The 19,953-nt window shown below is 38.6% G+C and overlaps 2 protein-coding genes across 2 annotated transcripts in view; both read right to left on the reverse strand.

The window, feature by feature from the left end:
• Positions 1 to 8,150, reverse strand: part of LOC120439410 (leukocyte immunoglobulin-like receptor subfamily B member 3) — a 56,955-nt gene extending 48,805 nt beyond the window's left edge. Inside the window, exons 1-2 of the mRNA XM_039610366.1 lie at positions 8,088 to 8,150; positions 7,563 to 7,764 (exon numbers count right to left, since the gene is read on the reverse strand). The gene's annotated coding sequence lies outside the window, so the exon portion shown is untranslated. The remainder of the gene's footprint in view (positions 1 to 7,562; positions 7,765 to 8,087) is intronic.
• A 3,819-nt stretch (positions 8,151 to 11,969) lies between these two features.
• On the reverse strand, positions 11,970 to 18,124 carry LOC120432717 (zinc finger and SCAN domain-containing protein 31-like). The gene is made up of 3 exons (XM_039610386.1): positions 17,795 to 18,124; positions 15,744 to 16,007; positions 11,970 to 13,075 (listed from the first exon to the last, which is right to left on the reverse strand). Exons 1-3 carry the CDS (start codon positions 17,964 to 17,966, stop codon positions 12,093 to 12,095), a joined length of 1,419 nt encoding a protein of 472 aa, XP_039466320.1. The 5' UTR covers positions 17,967 to 18,124; the 3' UTR covers positions 11,970 to 12,092.
• Positions 18,125 to 19,953: the final 1,829 nt, after the last annotated feature.

A 19,953-nucleotide genomic window follows, 5' to 3' on the forward strand; every position in this document is an offset into this window, starting at 1 on the left:
TAGCAAATATTCAATTAAATCAAATAACACAAAAGAACAGTCATTCACACATCAGGCTCCTGGCTGGTTCGCCACATGTAACGCAAAGTTATTTAAGGGCTAGTGTTATTGCAATGGACGAGTTTATTGACTGACGCGCAGAAGAAATGGTTCTTTATGGAGCCTAGATGGTGTGAATGATGAGACCAAAGACTGTAGTATCTTGTACCAAAAATATATTGAATAAATGGGGAAAAGGGGAAATGGACCAAAATAATCAATACAACACACAACATAAATAAATGCCCACAATCAAATAATTGTGTAACAAATAATAAATCAATTGCTGTGATTTCCTGTGCAACAGTCCTTTTGTTAAGAGTCCTTTTCGGTCCTTTTCTTTTTAAAGTTCACTTTTTAAGGTATTCCTCCTTAGGGTCCAGTTTCATACAATGGGGAAAAAATATGTCCGTAATCCATAGACGGCAAAGCGGGGGAAAAAACAAAGAATGGTCCTACCGGCTCGCCACTTCAATATGAAGAAGATCAATTTAAAGGGAAAAAAAAAAAAACCTGACCTGTAGGCCAGAAAAATATCCATTAGTAAATCAAAATCAATTCAGTTTACCGGTAAACAAATACATTTTTCGGCAAGTCTATGTAACAATGCAAATCATCATCATCATCATCATCATCATCAATCACAAATGTACAACAGTTAAATTAGTAATCATCTTGGCTACGTAGCTTAATCTATATATTCCAGTAGCGTTCGCTACAAACAAATACAAAAATAACAATAAAGGAAAACAACTGTCTAACAGACAGCATAGCCGAATTCAAGGCAACACATAACAATAATCATTTAATTGCACTTTGTTTCAAAGTAAGCCCATTAAAGCGCTTAAGGAAATAAAGGTGTTCAAAAACAGCGGTTTTTGAACCGGAGTTCTGCTCGCGGTGGGAACGCCGCCGAACAAAGTCATTTGTTAATCGCGAAAACGGCCGGCTGGTTACTGACGACTAAAAGGTTGTTATTAGTAGATGTTAAGAACACTTACCGCTGAGGTGATACAATTTTATAGACGGGTTTAGGGGAGAAAAACGCTTTGTTTTCCAACGCGGTTCCACACGACATAAGCTTACAGCCACAGCAGGAGTCGAACCCGGAAGTATCCCTCCACGGCCGTATTCATAGTTGCCGCGACGTGGAAGGAGCCAATCAGGAGAGGGGCCTCAAATCAGCTGGCTTGAGTCATTTGACAGGGAGTAGTTGATATGGGTTACACAAGCACAAGAAAAGACATTTAGTATTTTCCTCCTGCCATAGAAATATTAATCACCTGCTGCTAATTTTCAAGGAGCCACGAATCACTGATTATATTCTAAAGGCTGCTGCACAAAATCACTAAATTGCTTCAAAATACAACAAACACGTTTCCATGAAGCTTTGTAAACAGTTAAACAAACAGGTTACATCAGCCCAGAGACAAAATACTTACTCAGAGCAAATGGTCACAGCAGGCCAAAGCACTTTTTCCCACAACAGTGAAATATTTAAATAAAAATACTTTATTTATCATTTTAACTGACAAACTTCACTAATGTAAAGTCATCACTGCAAAATCTTTGAACATGAAGTTCAGTTCTGGTCAAATGTTCACTTAAATTCAGGAAGTGAGATGAAGTCCTCCTCCCTTCCTCCTAATGTCTCTGTTTCCTTAAAAGTAGCTGTAACTGTTGTATAGCTATGACCTGAAGTGAATCCATTCTTATGGAATGGAAACAGGGAGAAACAGCTGAGGTATGCCAGGATTGGTAAACAGTTGTAGCAGTAATTCTCTTCATGCTTTCCTTGCAGCTGGTGGTTAGGTCATGGGTTCAGTCGACATAATGGAGGGTCACATTTTATGTTGATAGAATTTGTTTTTATGCTGAGTTTGGTGTTTTTGTTTGTTTGTACTGCAGTTTGCTCACTAACAGGAGACTCCCAGTGCCTTAGCAGTGACTTGTTGGCTTTCTGTACTGTTTTATTATTTGCCCCTTTTTAATGGTGACTCATTGTGAGCATGTTGCTGCAGGTATTCTGAAGATAGGTGTGCACGTGTGAAATGCAACAGAACGCTCTGCTGTGCTGCTTTCATGTATAAGAGATTACGCCTCAGAAAAAATACAATACGTTTGAATAAATCTTTATTTGAACATTGAGAACACAACAAACACTAATAAACAACAAAATAAAACAATGAACCAACAGAATAGGAGTATAGAAAACTTTAACTGTCATGAAATATAAGATCAGGTTTTCCCTGAGACAGTTCTAATTATGAGGTGATAAATGCCCGTTTTCAGGAAACATGTTCAACAAACTCAATGGCATATCTGAGTTTTCAAGTCCCAAACAGCTGATCAGATGAAGTTCAACTGAGTGTACTCTGAGTTAAGTGTAGGGCTGTTCGATATAATGATATACATCGAATGATATGAAAATGTCTATGGTTTCATATTACCCTATCGCTTGTTTTGCAAAATAAACTGTTTATGATCAATTTTTTTCATCATTTGGAATCCACTGTTTTTACGCGTTGGCGTTAGCAACAATGACGGTAAACCCAGCGTGTGGCTCCGCCATCCGCTTGTTTATTTCCCACATAAACCTTTCACAATAAAACTGAAGATCCTGTTGAGATTTTTCAAAATGAACTGAAATGATGAGAAACAGAAAGATCAGTCAGAACAAATCCAGGACCTTATTTCTAAACAAGGCATGTAGCATGGACATGGTTATGAAAAGTCTGACATGGACCAGAAAACTGTACTATGCAAATTATGCAGGAAACCGGTTCCCACCTCAGACTCAAACATGGAAAACCTTGTCAACTACCAATGCAAGAATCTTGTGAAAGAGTATGGAGAGAGTTTAGAAATGAGAAGCAAAAAAGAGCCAGGTGCTCAAAACAGGGTTCAGACACCTATCTCAGAGTCAAATTCAAGCACTTTTTAAGCACTTTCAAGGTCCCTTTTCAAGCTTTTCCAGCACCCCCCCCCACCGCCCCAAAAAACCAAGAATGCATGTTTCAATTCACATCACCTCAATAAGACCATGTGAAAATTAAAACAAATCATCCTAGGCGAACTTAAACACCTTTGTTCCCCTTTTGTTAAGACATAGAAAAACACACCACACAAAAATACTGCAAAAGGAAACGGTCACCTTATATGCATAGTGTATAAACTCAAAATGCACATTTCACTTGAAGATGAAGATGTGAAAATGTGAACAAATCAACTTGTTAGAGATATTCTTCTCCTGTTGAAAAAAAACCCCCAAAAAATAAATAAATAAGTCTTCTCATCAGATACTGATGCTTCTTTCCTGTGTGACAAAAAATAGGAGACAGATGTTTGTTTGTTTGTTTGTTTTTTAAGTTAATTCCCAATAAAACTGTTCTATTGCTAACTACATTGCTGTCTGTATTATTGCTGAATTCCTAAACGAACACCTTTAAAGTGTTTGTGCTAATAACATCATGTACAGTCAGACAGGCATGGAGAACAGCACTGACTGGGAGGCTTTGAACAGATCACATAGTTCAATTCAACATATAAGACTTTAAGAATGCACAAGCATCCACTTAAAATCTATTGAATTTATCATCTGTGATATTATTATGTACAATTACAATGTATTTTGTTCATCTGCCTTAAATGAACAAGCACCCTTAAAGTATGAAATATTCATATACAAATACACATAAATGTGTCTACTGTCACAGTGGCTGATAGTGCCCCAAGTTAATACTTAAAAAAGCTGCAGCAAAGCACACAAATATAAACAGTGCTTGGTGACAACCTTGCTTTTAGCCTTTAACCCTCTGGGGTCCAGGGTATAATTGGCCGTTTTTGACTACTTTTGATTTGCCCTCTATATTTCACCTTTGGCAAGATAAACAGTTTTCAATCTGTTATTTACTCATTTTGACATAATGTTTCAGCACAATTTATCTAAATTCAGACATAATTTAAAATACGAGTAGAAAGTGATATTTTTTGACTGTAAAAATCACAAGCATGTTTAAGGAATCATTTTCATAACTTGAAATGCAAATAGAAATTGTATATCTTTTAAAAATATGCACAAGTTTTGCAAACAACAAAGTTATATGGTACTATTTGGTATTATTTACTATTACTTACTATTACTATAGTACTATTTGCTATATGGTACTACTACAGCACTGACTGGGAGGCTTTGAACAGATCACATAGTTCAATTCAACATATAAGACTTTAAGAATGCACAAGCATCTACTTAAAATCTACTGAATTTATCATCTGTGATATTATTATGTACAATTCCAATGTACAATGTATTTTGTTCATCTCCCTTAACCTCCTAAGACCCAAACTCTTCCACAGCATGCATTTTTAATTTCTCTTTGATATTTGGTCATATTGGGGCCCAATAAATGTAAAAACAAAGAATTACCAGATTTTTTTTTTTTACCTTATTTTTGTTTTTATGAAAAATCAGAGCCACATATGAGGATATTCGTTTAAAATTTTGATAGAACAGTAGCAGTATAATGTCCTCGTAAATGGATATCAGGCCCTTGAAGAGCAAAATTTAGTATTTTGGTCTAAATAACCCAAAATGTGATGTCCGCATATGTGGACGGCAGGTCCTAGGAGGTTAAATAAACAGGCAGCCTTAAAGTATGAAATATTCATATACAAATACACAGATGTGTGTACTGTCTCAGTGGCTGATAGTACCCCACAGGCCTCAGTGTGAGCTTGAAGACATTTATAATGTTTAAGTAGTTTAATGTGCAGGTGCTGACAATAAACACATTTTGAATGAAAGCCAGGGAACTTTGGTAGCACAGAAACAAGTGGCTATTCTTTGTGACCATATGGATCAGTCATATTACCATTATTTCACCCAAAGGCACCAAGTTAATACTTAAAAAAGCTGCAGCAATACACACAAATATAAACAGTACTTGGTGAGAACTTTTAGCCTTTAACCCTCTGGTGTCCAGGGTATAATTGGCCGTTTTTGACTACTTTTGATTTGGCCTCTATATTTCACCTTTAAAAACTGTTTATCTTGCCAATCTGTTATTTTCTCATTTTGACATAATGTGTCAGCACAATTTATCTAAATTCAGACAAAATTGAAAATGCAAGTAGAAAGTGATATTTTTGACTGTAAAAACCACAAGCATGTTTAAGGAATCATTTTCATAACTTGAAATGCAAATAGAAATTGGACATTTTAAAAAAAATATGCACAAGTTTTGCAAACAAAGTTTTATGGTTTACCTAAAAATGCAGCCAAGGCTCAGACTTTTTTTATATAACCATTTCAAACTACAGTATTTACAGAACAATACGGTGCTCTGCATCAAATAAGAAGGCACACAAATTATTTATGGAACTCCAAAAAATAGTTTGTTTTCCACTATAACACAGATGAGAACAGCACAGGGATAAATCCTGCAGGTCTGACAGCAGGTGTGTCACTCAGTGTTTACCATTGTTGGGTAAGTTACTTTAAATTAGTAACTTAGTTACATTACTAGTTACTTCTCTAAAAAAGTAACTCAGTTACTTCAAGTTACTCGTTACTTTCAAAGTAACTAGTTACTAGGGAAAGTAACTTTGGTTTTACTCAGAATTCTCTTGTTAATGTGTTGCTTCTGTAACTGGATACCCAGCCACACTGCCAGTCTTCTAGCTTGCTTACTTGCCACAAGTGCACTGTGCCACCTACCAATAGAAAGGAAAAAACAATGTGCACATTTCCACGAGAGAAATCCCACGCCTGGACCGTCGTTGACCGCCGCCATGATTCTAGCCTGCTTTTTACATCCAACACAAAAACTGCAGTCGTGGTGCTTTTGATTGTACTCAGAACTTGGAAATTCTGCCTTCTGAATAGGAAGATGTAGGTAACACCAGACTGCAGATGAGCTGCATACAGAGCTGGACTGGGACAAAAAAATCGTCCCGGGCATTTTGACTAGAGACCGGCCCACCATTATAGGGAAAATCATAAAGCCTTTGAATGAAAATAAACACTGTTGTGACAGTGATGTACACTGTTCTGATGGTATATATGTATCAATCTATCAATTGTTTGTTGCAAGACTCAGATAATTATTTTTTTAAAAGCTAGACATTTTAAATGAGAATAAGAAAGAAAAGTATTTCTTTGTGCCCCCCTTTCCCTGTTAATGCCCTACCTGGACCCCTGGCAACACTTTGCTAGACCCGCCCCTGCACAGTTACCAGCTGTCAGCTACTTAGAAAAGGATCCTGGTGTTATTTGTCTCTCAGAAACAGCTCATAACTTCCCTTCAACTCATTCATGTCACCTAAAAGGTAAACCTGTTTCTCCATCACCTGTTCAGCTCTGATGATTCAGTAAGAACATGTCCTGGTTTCATCTTCATGTTTCCCTCTCACCAGATAACCAAACCGATATCATGACCAGTGTTGGGCAAGTTACTTTGAAATAGTAATTCAATTACAGTTACTAGTTACTTCTTCAAAAAGTAACTGAGTTAGTAACTCAGTTACAATATTCTAAAAGTAATTAATTACTTGGAAAAGTAACTATTGCGTTACTTTAAAAACAAAAACAAAGAACGTTTAACCCTCTGGCGTCCAGAGTATAATTGGCCATTTTTTTACTACTCTTGATTTTCTCTCCACATTTTACCTTTAAAAACTATTTGCTTTGCCTTGTTTGGTATCATTCTTTTTAGCGCAACCTCACGTGCCTGAATTTACAGTTATGTTCTCATTTTATCATACTGTATAACCAGAATTGATCTAAAATCAAACAAAAAACATAAAATCAGAGTAGAAAAAGTTATATTTTTACTGTAACAACCATAAACACGTTTAATGAATCATATTTCATAACTTCAAATACAAATATAAATTGTCAGTTTTAAAATTATATGCACAAGTTTTGCAAACAACAAAGTTATTTGCATCCATTTACCTTTTACCCTTTTTTTAAATAACCATTTCAAACTATTTACAGAACAATCAGCTGTTCTGCTTCTGCATTCAATAAGATGCCACACAAATTATTTGTGCCACTCCAAAAAAATCATTTCTGTCCACTATAAAGGAGAACATCACAGCCTGATACCTGCAGGTCTGACAGCAGCAGGTGTATCACTCCTGTTTCTACCTGGAGACAGCAGTCGCCTCATTGTTCTGACACACAACACAAAACTATCCACAACACTACACACTAACTACACAAGACAACACATTAACTACACACTCCAAACACGCTAAACGTCACAAATCTCAAAACTCGCTCTCTCTCTTTTCCTGCTCTCTCTCTCTCTCTCGCCGTCACTCCTAAAACTTTTGTTTTGTTTGCTCATAAGCAGAGAGTGCTTGCTAGCGCTAACGTGGCGAAACTATTGAGGAAAAAACGCCGCGTATATATTGTTTATCATGACTCTGGTTTTACGTGGCCTATCAACACAATTTATAAACTGGTATATATCACCTTGTTGCTTTGTCTTTAAGTGGTCATGTGATTGACTTACCACGACTACTTTATTCTTCCTCAGTCAAACAGCAGCACTCATGCGATTGTTTTGCCTCCTGAGCTCCAGGTGTTGTGCTGGACAGTGCTCGTGATTAGCGTCCGCGGGAGCGCGCGCAGCTGCTTAAAGCTGTAGCGTCCAGAAGATGCGAAGAAGATGAAGAAGAAGGGCACACCTTCAGACTCCGCAGCTGCATAAAAGCCTGTAAGATAAAATTAGTGCACATGACAGGTGTGTGATTCATCTGGAAGTTATGTGCGGATTAGTGTACAATGAGAGCAATTTAGTATGTTTTTAGAGGCCCATGAGCAGTGTTGGTGCCCAGTCTGGATTTGTTACATCCATTTCATATGCTGGTTTGCCTGCAATAATGCTAAATCATAAGCTACTCAGTCGACATGATGACATGACGTGGTTCTGCAGCATCACACATTAGCATGTTTTATCTCATTATCTATGACCTCAGCACATTGAAAATAACACTAAAAGCATTTTAATAGTGATATGAATTAATTTAGAACTCACCGGAAAGAAGATGCGGAGACCAAACCAACAAAAAGCTGGGGATTGCACAGAACTCGATCCGCTCGTCTCACCGCTGCAATGCAAGCCTGATGTCTTTGTTTAGTAATATCGGATACATGGGATCCCTCACGTTGCCTCCAGGTTGAAAAACGATGAAAAGAGAGCCCATTATCCAGCTTCTTGCCTTCACGATCGTGTGATCAAACATTGCAACTGATAACACAACACGTACGAACCATAGCTGAAGCTGAATCCTGTGTCTAGCCTACTGTCATGGCGGAAGGGGGCGTGGCCCACCTCCAGTGACATCACGCTCCAAAGCCCTATAGGTCATGATCGACTCTGGGCTGGACCAATTACAGCCGAGGAGGCCGGATGCACCCTCCCCCTTGTTTAGCAATCTTATAGCCGAACTAAAGAAAATGGAGAACAAAAAAAAGGAAAGGAGGTGTTTATGAAAATATCACTAAATCTGTCATTTATTAATTTTAATATTAATTAATGATCATGTCTTACCTCTAGTGTTCTTGGTCTTAATTTAAGGTTTTTCCTATAGCGATTGACAGATCACGTGACTTTCGCGCATTGTATGCTGGGAACTCGAGGCAAAACAATCCAAGTACCGCATCAAATGCAAGCATTTGCAGCACCGCAAAACGTTCATTCTCCGGTTCCAATACCTTCTTGGTTTTTCTTTGCCGCACAAAAAAGGAATGTACAAAACTAAGGAGAACAATGCCGGTCCGTACAAAGACAGACTCGACGAAAAGGCAAAGAAAAGATACGAGAAAAAATTAAAGGAGTGAAAGGGCTAGACCCTTACAAGCACACAGAGTGGACAAAAGACGTTAGCGTGCTGCCCAACTTTCACCACGCTCAGATTTATAATTATACGGTTCTTGGAGTGAGTGCATACACTCATGAAGTTTTTAGTAACTTCAGGTCACTGCAACAAGCCCAGGTACAGTTTACTGACGGATGGGTACAGGACCTTGAAATGCACCGTGTAGAACGAAAGACCATCGTACAAACAAAGGTAAGTTTACCAGTCTCACAAATCGTCGTCATAAATACACATTCATTAACCGTTTATTAATATAACCTTTGAGCTCAACGGTAATTAATTAGTAATGGAAATAATTTCTGGTACGCATTACAGAAATGTAGCAGTGACAATAATATTATATGTTGTAATCGCACTGGACAATTAGTGACACAAAACAACTGTTTTATCCTGTGAATAAAAGTATATGTTTTTGTCAATGTACCATGGTAATAACAGAAGCGAAATGCAATATTGTGTCAGGACAATTCACTATTTATGCACAATAAACAAAGAAGCATAGCGCGACAATTTCTGTTCAGCGCCAGACTTGCTTGTAACCTATATCACCAATTATGTTAAGAAAAATGACGTATTAACTACTACAAAACACTGACCTTTGTGGGAATGCTTGGAGCAGACTAACATGTGAGCTGGAGTGTTCTGAGACGTTATATTTGGTATATCCAGACCATCCGTCGGCTCTTACTTGAAGCATGGCTTAAAAACTTCTCTTCAACGAATCCAATCCAATATAAAAAAAAAAACGATCTCTTTACCCGTCGGCTTCCCGTGGCTGTCATGCGACCGGCTATTGCAGTTAATAATACAACAGCTTCTTGCCATTTTTTGTGTTTCTTTTTATGCTGTGTAACTGAGTTCAATTGAAAGCCTGCGTGCGCTAGTACCTCTTGCCTCAAGTTCCCAGAATCCTTTGCGGTTTTACCCCTGAATGACGTCACATTTTCAATCTCTATCCTGGTGGGCCGGTCTCTAGTCACAATGCCCGGGCCGATTTTTTGTCCCAGTCCAGCCCTGGCTACAGCTGTCACGATCACTGTCTAGCACAACACCTGGAGCTCAGGGGGCAAAACAATCGCATGAGTGCTGCTGTTTGACTGAGGAAGAATAAAGTAGTCGTGGTAAGCAAATCACATGACCACTTAAAGACAAAGCAACAAGGTGATATATACCAGTTTATAAATTGTGTCGATAGGCCACGTAAAACCAGAGTCATGATAAACTATATATACGCGGCGTTTTTTCCTCAATAGTTTCGTCACGTTAGCGCTAGCAAGCACTCTCTGCTTATGAGCGAAAAAACCAAACAAACAAAAAAACAGGGGAAGTTTTAGGAGTGACGGAGAGAGGGAGAGAGAGAGAGAGAGAGAGCAGAAAAAGTGAGAGAGCGAGTTTTGAGATGAGGGAGATTTGCGACGTTTAGCGTGTTTGGAGTGTGTAGTTAATGTGTTGTCTTGTGTAGTTAGTGTGTAGTGTTGTGGATAGTTTTGTGTTGTGTGTCAGAACAATGAGGCGACTGCTGTCTCCAGGTAGAAACAGCAGTGATACACCTTCTGTCAGACCTGCAGGTATCAGGCTGTGATGTTCTCCTTTATAGTGAACAGAAATTATATTTTTGGAGTGGCACAAATAATTTGTGGCATCTTATTGAAGAACAGCTGATTGTTCTGTAAATAGTTTGAAATGGTTATTTTAAAAAATCAAGGTAAAAGGTAAATGGCTGCAAATAACTTTGTTGTTTGCAAAACTTGTGCATAGGATTTTAAAATTGACAATTTATATTTGCATTTAAAGTTATGAAACATGATTCATTAAACATGTTTGTGGTTGTTACAGTTGAAAATATAACTTTTTCTAGTCTGATTTTATGTTTTTTGTCTGATTTTAGATCAATTGTGTTAATACAGTATGTCAAAATGAAAACATAACTGTAAATTCAATTATAGTTTGAAGTCCGCACGTTCGACCCAAGTTGAAATGGAGACTCTGGGTCCGTCGACCACAGAGGGTTAATCAGAAAGCCTTAAGTTTGCTAGTTATGTATCGGGCTAATGTTTAAAGCTTTCACTTGAGCAAATTAACTCATATTACTGCTAAGTAATGTGACCTAAGTTCACAGCATATTCCATAATAGCGCTGCCATTCTGCATCACACTCAGTGCATTTCAATCATTTCTCCAGCAAGTTTGATAGCTAGCAAAATAATAACCATAATTTTAAAAAAATAGCATGTGTAACGTACACATACTGGAAAATTATTTACTACGACTCACTTATAATGCGACTGTCGTTTTCCATCAAACACTCATTAAAACAGCAACCTACAGGTATGTTAGCGCACTCATCAGGGACTGGCCGAGGGAGGGGCGGGGTCACACGTTGAAACAGACGCAAGGCAGCCCAGGCGGGGAAATTTTGCTTCTACATTTTGTGACTCATTTTATTTCTCTATCTGATAAGAAAACTATTCAATCAGATAGCTATTTATTGTGAATGAAATACAGTTACTTTCAAGCACTTTTAAGCACCACATCTGAAATTCAAGCACTTTTCAAACCTTGAAAAGACAACATTAAAATTCAAGCATTCTCAAGGATTTCAAGCACCCGTACAAACCCTGACAAAATAAACCTTAGACTCAAACGTTAGAACAGGCCTTTACCTTTTTCTTTTCTTTAAAGCCACCTACTATCTGTCACATTGGAAAATCATAAATAAAGTTGTCCAAAAAAAGAACAGGCTTTTCCCAGCAGCACGCTATGTAGCAAATATTAAAAAAGAAAATAGTGGCCATTACAAATTATATCTAAATTTATATAGTTCAATTCATCTGTCAAAACACTCAGCATAAGTTACACAATGCTCAGCTGAAAACACACGAGTTGCCCAAGATTCACATAATTTATAGAAAATGTAAATTTTTTGTGATATATATATCGTTGTCGGGACAATAAATGTCTTATATCGGGATCTGAGATTTTGGTCATATCGCACAGCCCTAGTTAAGTGTGTGGTTGAGTAAAGAAAGTAAGCCAACATGATATCGGAGCCTTCATTTTAATCCAATGAACAGAAGAACACAGTGCTGACAATTTTGAAAAAAAAAGAAAAACAAATAGGGGGCAAGTCACAGCCGTCCCACATTTTCTAAGCATGAAACTTTAACCAGTATGAATTCTCATCATGTGCTTCTTTAAGTTTGCGCTCTGATTGAACTTTTTTCCACAGCTGTTACAGCAATATGGTTTCTCACCTGTGTGAATTACTGAGTGACGGTCCAGTGCTGTTTTATCTGCAAATCGTTTCTCACAGTTCATACAAACATACGGCTTCTCACCTGTGTGACATCTTATATGACGCTCCAGTGCTGCTTTCAAAATAAAACCTTTCCCACAGGTGCTACAAGAATACCTTTTCTCCCCTGTGTGACGTCTTATGTGAGTTTTCAATGCTGTTTTCTGATTGAATCGTTTCCCACAGGTGCTACAAGAATACGGTTTCTCACCCGTGTGAAGTCTCATATGTGTAGGCATGTAGGCTTTAGAGTGCATTTTTTTTCCACAGATGCTACAAGAATACATCTTCTGACCTAGATAACTTGTTAAATGACGATCCAATGCAGATTTCTGATCAAATTTTTTCCCACACGTGCTACAAGAATACATTTTCTCACTTGCGTGAATTTCTAAATGTTCAGCGAGGCAGGATATAAACTCGAAAGTTTTTCCACAGGTTTCACATTTTAGGGGCATTTTCCTTTCAGTTTTACTTTGACTCTCTTTGCCTACTCTTTTACTGTGACGTCTCTTTCTGTAACGTCTCCTTTTCTTCAGCTCTTCATTTCTAGTTGATCCTGAGTCCACATGCTGGCTTTCTTCATGATCTCGGCTCTCTGGTTCAGGAGAGCTGTGAGAAAGGAGCTGCTCACTGTTTGGTTCTGGCTCACTGTGGTCATTTTCCTCATAAGATTGATTTACCACGAAGGTATCAGCCTCCTGCTTCAGTCCAAGCTGCACTTCCTCCTGTTCCTCCTTAATCTGTGGAGGCTCTGGGTCCTCCTCGTCCAGGCTGGAGTTTCTCTCTTGGGTACAGACTTGCTGGTCTGCAAGAACCTCCTCCTCACAGACATCCTCCTGTAGGAAGTCTGAAGAGACAAATGGAGCAAAAACAAACTTTTGAGGAAATATAAGATAATGCAGGAAGGTATACATACACACAACAGTGATAAAAAACAAAGGCACAAGTAAGACTGACACTGTCAAAGAGAGTACAAAAGCAATGCTCTGTTTTCCATCTAGCTTCACCTTCCAGACCTCCTGCCTCCATCATCCCTGGATCACCCAGGATGGACTCACTGCTCTCACTCATCAGGATATTCACCCGGACCTCTGACCACAGTTTTAAATGTTCAATTTTTTTTAACTGCTGTCCAACATTAATTTGTAAACGATTTACTAGCAATCTTGTCAAAACAAAGTTCTTTACTTGGAGCACAGCTCTACAAGAAAGGCAGTGGGGAGAGGGGACACTTGGGCAGTACATTTATCACGACATATAATGTCCGTATCACAGCACTGGCTATGAATTTCAGACGGATCAGGCCTTAACTTAGCAAAAGAGTTATCAATTGTTCTTTTCATCTTTTCTCATTGCCCACAGCTACATCCACTTCTGTTAGGCCTAGGCTACTCACTAGGGCTGTGTATCGTCACTGATTTCTATAATCCATTTCTCTTTCATTTCTGATCATGTGAGACTTCGTCAGAATTGTGAGCATCACAGCAGATGCCTTTGTGTCAAAGTAACTGAGAATAAAAACACAGAAAAACATCCAGGAGATTTTCCTGACCTGGCTTTTTATAGGCAATAACCGCCTGAAAAATATTCTGCAGTAGATCAAAAACTGAAGAAAACCATGAATCAACATATGAACATTACCGGATGCTGCTGAAGTGAAGCAAAGCAAAGTTAGAGGGTTTGATTAGAGACAGCAAAGTGTTTTGCAGTTTAGCATAATTTTAAAGAGTTTCAATTTCTTCGTCATTAAAGAGCAGAAATGAGGCTTTCTTGTCAGAGGTCATTTTTTGGAAAAAAGAAAGCAAAAAAAACGAAACAACAATGGCCGACAGAGCTGTACACGACTTGTGTAAAACCGGTCGGAGCGGGCACGCTCCGTTTTGCGTAACTATTTTTAAATCCCGGTAGCACTGCAACCACTTAGGCTAGAGCAATAATTTTTTTTGCATATGAAACCGGAGGAGTTGTACTTACATCTTATGCCATCAGCTTGTCCTAGGTCACGGTTTTCTTCCACATATAGCTTTGCAAAAACTGCATAAAAAGCGCTTGCAGCAACAAAAACATAATATTCCAGAAACACGTTTTGCCGATCCGATCAGCTGTTCATAACACTTCCTACGTTGGAATAGACGTCAGCGTGAACTTTCGCATGTCCGCCATTACCTGTCCGAAACCGGAAGTGACGTCATTTTCGCGGAAATGTAGTTTTTTTTTACTATCAGGGCCTCAGAGCCTATACTGGTGTTTTTAAAAGTTATCTTTGACTTTATGACTTTCTGTGTCATTTCTGGGATGCTTAGAACTCAAATTGCACTGCTGGAAATAGTTTATTTTGATGCATATGTTGCTTTTTTGCAAATTTGCATTATAATATTTATTTTCATTTTTCCTGCAGTATATAAAAATTGGTGTATTTCAAAAATAAAACTATGAAAACACTCAAAATAAATTTCCTGTGGTGGGAAACTATTTTGTGCAACTTTTTTGTATTTACAGTTTTGAGGGATAAGCCTCTTAAATTTCTCTAACTAGAAATATATGTTAAAAAAAAAAACGATTTTCAATTTTTTGTAGTTTATTGCACTTTTTGCAATTTATGTAATTACTATGCACTTAATGCATACATATTATTACAATTTGGGCTATAATGGTTGTATTGATGTATATCAACTTGAAATGCTCCCAAAAATGGCACTACAGCATGTAAAAATATAATATAAGCTCTGGCGGACTTGGTTCTATGGTAGGTCTTAAAGGGTTAAGCAAACGAATAATGCAGAAAACAGAGATTTGAGATGGGAACCTGTTCTTGAAGTACAGAGAGAGAGAGAGGAAGTGGGATTTTTATCGTGGTGGAATCAAAAACATCAAAAGTAAGAGGGAATTCATGACAATATTTATTATATGTGAAATGTAGTTTTGATCTTCTTTTGCTGCTGGTTCAGTCAGAAACCTGCAGCAAACAAACAAACAAAAAGACGTAAACACGGAGGAGGGACCCGGCGCAGACGCAGAATCTGTTTGCTGTCGGCGTGTCCGTGTATGTCACGTCGGGTGAGAAAAAAAACTTCTCACTGATTCTGATGTGTAAGTGGGTCTGCGCTCTGTGTTTACGTCTTTGTGCAGAATCAGTGCACCTGCTTTCATTTACTGATTCAGCTGTTTGGTTTAACCAGCTTTAACCTGAGATTCTGCCGTTTTTGGCTAAATACATTTATACTTAAAAGTCGATTCAGGATTTAGTTAATCGATATGCCTTTATTCACTTTCAAACGTACACACGTGAAGGACTACAGGAATATCTGGACCACGGCCAATCAGAGAGGTCCCATGGTTTAGACCACGATATGGGCATAATGTGTGTCTGTTGTTGACCACACGGAGACTTTCACAGTTGCTGAGACTTTTTTTCTTTTGTACTGAACAGCTGGTTGCACCGGTGTGACCTGGGATTTTTTTAAGTCACACCACTGAGAAATTTGGTCGCACTCTAGAGCCCTGGTTTTACATACCTATTCTGTGTAACTTTATCTCAGGTTCCCAGATGGTCTCCATCAGTCTGAGCTGCTCTTCATCAGTCCAGACAATAATGCCTTCAGCCTCCTGCTTCAGTCCAAGCTGCTCTCCCTCCTGACTTCTGCAGAGCTCCTCCTGTTCCTCTTTAACCTGTGGAGGCTCTGGGTCCTCCTGGTCCAGACTGGAGTTACTCTCCTGGTTACAGACCTGCTGCTCATACAGACCCTCCTCTTCTTCACAGTCATGATGATGTGGGAGGTCTTGAGGTACAAAGAAACAAAAAAACAATAACCAATATTGTAATGATACAAAAACACATAAAGACACATTTTTAATATCAAAACCTGAAAAAAATGTGATCATTTACACATTTCCCTTGCTATAGGCTTTGTCCCTTCATGTTTTAAACAAGCTATAGTTCAGCCTCTTCTTAAAAACACAATCTGGACCCAACTGTTCTGGCCGATTACAGGCGAATTTAGAAGCTTCCCTTTCTTTCAAAAGTTCTGGAGAAAGTAGTCCATTTACAGTTGCAGGTCCACCTTGATCTTAATGTGATCTCTGGAAAGTTTCAATATAGTTTTAAATAACTGCACAGTACTTTTAAGGGTTTTAAATACATTCTTTTAACTCTGGACTCTGGCAGCCCTGCTGCCCTCTTGTTGTTGGACCTGACAGAAGCTTTTGACACAGTTGAGCATGATATCCTGTTATCACGGCTGGAATCATATGCTGGCTAAAAGGGTTTTGGCCCTACTTATCTGGAAGCACGTTCTATGTCAACATGGGCCCTTACAGCCCCTCTTAATTAAAATGTACCTCAAAGCTCTATTTTTGGTTCTGCCTTGTTTGCACATGTTCTGCCTTGTTTGCACATGTTGCCACTGGAGTCTATTTTCTTCCTCCCTGGGACGTCTGCAAGTTGTTCAAAATGCTGCAGCAAGGCTTCTGACCAAATCCACTAAGTATTCACATGTGACAGTGTTGCTAATACAGCAGCACTGGCTCCCAATTCAATTAAGAATCAATTTTAAGATTCTGGTTCTGACTTTTAGAGCTCTTCATGGACAAGCACCAGCTTACATTATTGAACTTCTACAGCCCTATGTCCCTAGCAAGTCCCTGAGGTCATGTGTTTAGGGCAGGGGTGGGCAATCTCAGTCCACGAGGGCCGGTGTCCCTGCAGGTTTTAGATCTCACCTTGGGTCAACACACCTGAATCACATGATTAGTTCGTTACCAGGCCTCTGGAGAACTTCAGGACATGTTGAGGAGCTAATTTAGCCATTTAAATCAGCTGTGTTGGTTCGAGGACACATCTAAAACCTGCAGGGACACCGGCCCTCGTGGACTGAGATTGCCCACCCCTGGTTTAGGGCCTGCTTGTTATACAACATGCAAGGCTAAGAACTAAGGGAGACAGGTTTTACCAGTGTGGCCACAGACTGTGGAACGCTCTCCCTCTGAGCTTAATATCTGTGGACTCAGCAGTCTCTTTTTAAAAAACAACTAAAAACACATTTTAGAATTGCAATTAGTTAATTTTGTCTGTTTTGTTTTATGCCTTGTTATTTAAGACAAAGGCACTTTGTGATCTTTTGTCTTCTTGAAAGGTGCTATATACACAAAATTTTTGAAAGTCATTTTTTCAAATGACTTGAAGATCTATCTGCAGAGGAGCTTGAGAAACTTCCAGTATCACTTAAATCTCACGTGTGGGAGCATTTATAATATACTTACATAAAGCTACTTGACGCAACTGTTATGATTTGGCACTGTATAAATAAAACTGAATGAAGGCAACACAGCCTGTTAGGAATGTCTGAGCCTATCCTATCACCTTTAACAACAGATGCCATTAAAACAGTTTTCCATTCAAAATAGAGATTTTTTTCCTCTGAATTCATCACCAAAGTAACAGCTTCCTGCTCTCAGCTAACATCAGCTTAGAGAAATCCTGGAGATGCTTTCTTCAGATTTATCACCAATCAACCAAACACTTTAGAATCTGAGCTTGAACAGCACAGAGTTAAAAACATGTTCATACCTATGATGTGTGAGTTTCTGTCGGGTTTCCGGCTGATATCCAGCAGTCTGTGCTGACGGTTGATCTCCTCCTCATACTGGACGATGGTTTTTTGAACCTCTGAGAAGATTTCTTCACAAACAGCAGTTAGTCTCTCCTTGATGAACTCTCTCAGATACTGAACTGAACTCATTGCTGCTTCAACTCAGGCTGAGCGGATCGATACAAGCATCGATTGGTTTTGCTATCAGGTCCACACTAGCGTTGCAGTCTCTTCTGTGTCGAGGGTTCTAAATGTGAGCCGACTAACCCGAAACCAGGCAGATTTTTGTGAAGAGCTCTTGTGGCGCTTGTTGATGACGTCGTCCCGATTCCCCAAACGGAAGCTGCGTTCATGTCCCAGTGTAAAACTGGGACTTGTGACCTTCCTCCGTATACCCGTTTTTATCCAAATAAAAAGGATTGTTTTTAAATAAACTAGAAAAGTTGATTTGTGTTTGGTAAATGTAAAATTTCTAGTAAAGTGTTTAAAAGCTGTTCTGTTTATTTAGAAAAGAAACGTCCACTTCATATGGAAAGACACTCGTGATGAACTAAAGCTTTCCATCCAACTGGTCGACTCATGTTTCGAAGCATTGTGATGATTCATTTGCTCTACTGCGCCATCAAGTGGACGATTCAAGTGAAACGGGCTCTGTGATTGTATTGATGTGATGTGTAAACCTCTAAACTGAATAAATAAATTGTTTTCGTGGTTATTTATCCCGAATATTGTCTCAGTATGTCTGATACAAAAGAGAAAGTGGAAACTATCAGGACAGAGTTTTGGTATGATTGTGTAACTGTTAGCCTCAGACAGTCAGTCAATAGTATAATTCAGATCATCGATCAGTACATTTGCATATTTTTATAACTAAAAAAAGAAAGCTGACACTTTCGAGACTTTATCTAAGGTGTAAGCATCACAGCAGATGTCTTTGTGTCAACGTAGCTGACGCTAAAACAGAAAAACGATTTTATAAAAATATTCAGCAGTAGATCAAAAACGAAAGAAAACCATTAATCAACAAATGAACATTACCTGATGTTGCTGAATTGAAGCAGAGCAAATTACAGAGGTTTTATTAGAGACACACCTTAGCGTTTTGCAATTTTGCTTAAAGTTGAAAAGTTTAAATTTGGTTAGTAGCCTATTGAACGGCAGAAATTAGGTTTTCTTTTCGGAAGTATTTAAAAGGGAAAAAACAGCGTCTGACAGCGATGTAAACAACGGTAGTCTTATGCGTAACAAACAAGCGAATAATACAGAAAACAGATTTTTAGACGGGAAACTGTTCTTGAAGTGTGTGTGTGTGTGTGTGTGTGTGTGTGTGTGTGTGTGTGTGTGTGTGCGCAGTGGCCGTCCTAGGCTGTTTGGCGCCCCGGGCGAACACTCCCTCTGGCGCCCTCCCCCTGCCACACACACACACACACACACACACACACATGAAGAGAGAGAGAGTATGCACTGTATGCAAACAGCTACCAAACAGCCATCATAATTCGTCATACAATGAGAACAGGACAAATCAACAATTGACAATGACTACTTAATATTAAAATCTGTAACATAATGTATTGTTTGGAGTTTAATCTGTTACAGTTACTATTTTTAAAATTTCTTTTTGGAGCAACTGTAATCCACATTATTTCCTTAGGGGTTAATAAAGTATTCTGATTCTGATTCTGCAGTCAGCTGATACTGAAGAAGTCACTTAGATGAGTGACGAAACGTTTCTCCCACAAAACGCTACGTCCAGATGAACAGATTCAACTTTTGGAGATTTACTTTCCTGGATGGTTGAGAATGCATCAAGACGTCTGATTCTGATTGTTTCAGGATGACCTGCCATTATCCAATCACACATCTGCTTACCTGGATCTTTTGCTCGTTTCTCCTCCTCTTCTTCTCTTTTTTTCTAAACTGAGGACCTGATGACTTTGAACTTTTCTTGTCCATCTTACATTGGTTTTAATTTTGCACTCCAGTATGAACACAAATCCCCCAACTCGAGGATCACCACAACTTAACCTAATAGACCTACACCTTAGTTCACAGATTCACGGTGTATTTCTGGGATTTCACACAACCCAGGATTCAAATCATGAACACATAATGGGTTTGGATTTACAATATTATG

The sequence above is a fragment of the Oreochromis aureus genome, linkage group 3 (genome assembly GCF_013358895.1).
Source record: "Oreochromis aureus strain Israel breed Guangdong linkage group 3, ZZ_aureus, whole genome shotgun sequence".
NCBI lineage: Eukaryota > Metazoa > Chordata > Actinopteri > Cichliformes > Cichlidae > Oreochromis > Oreochromis aureus.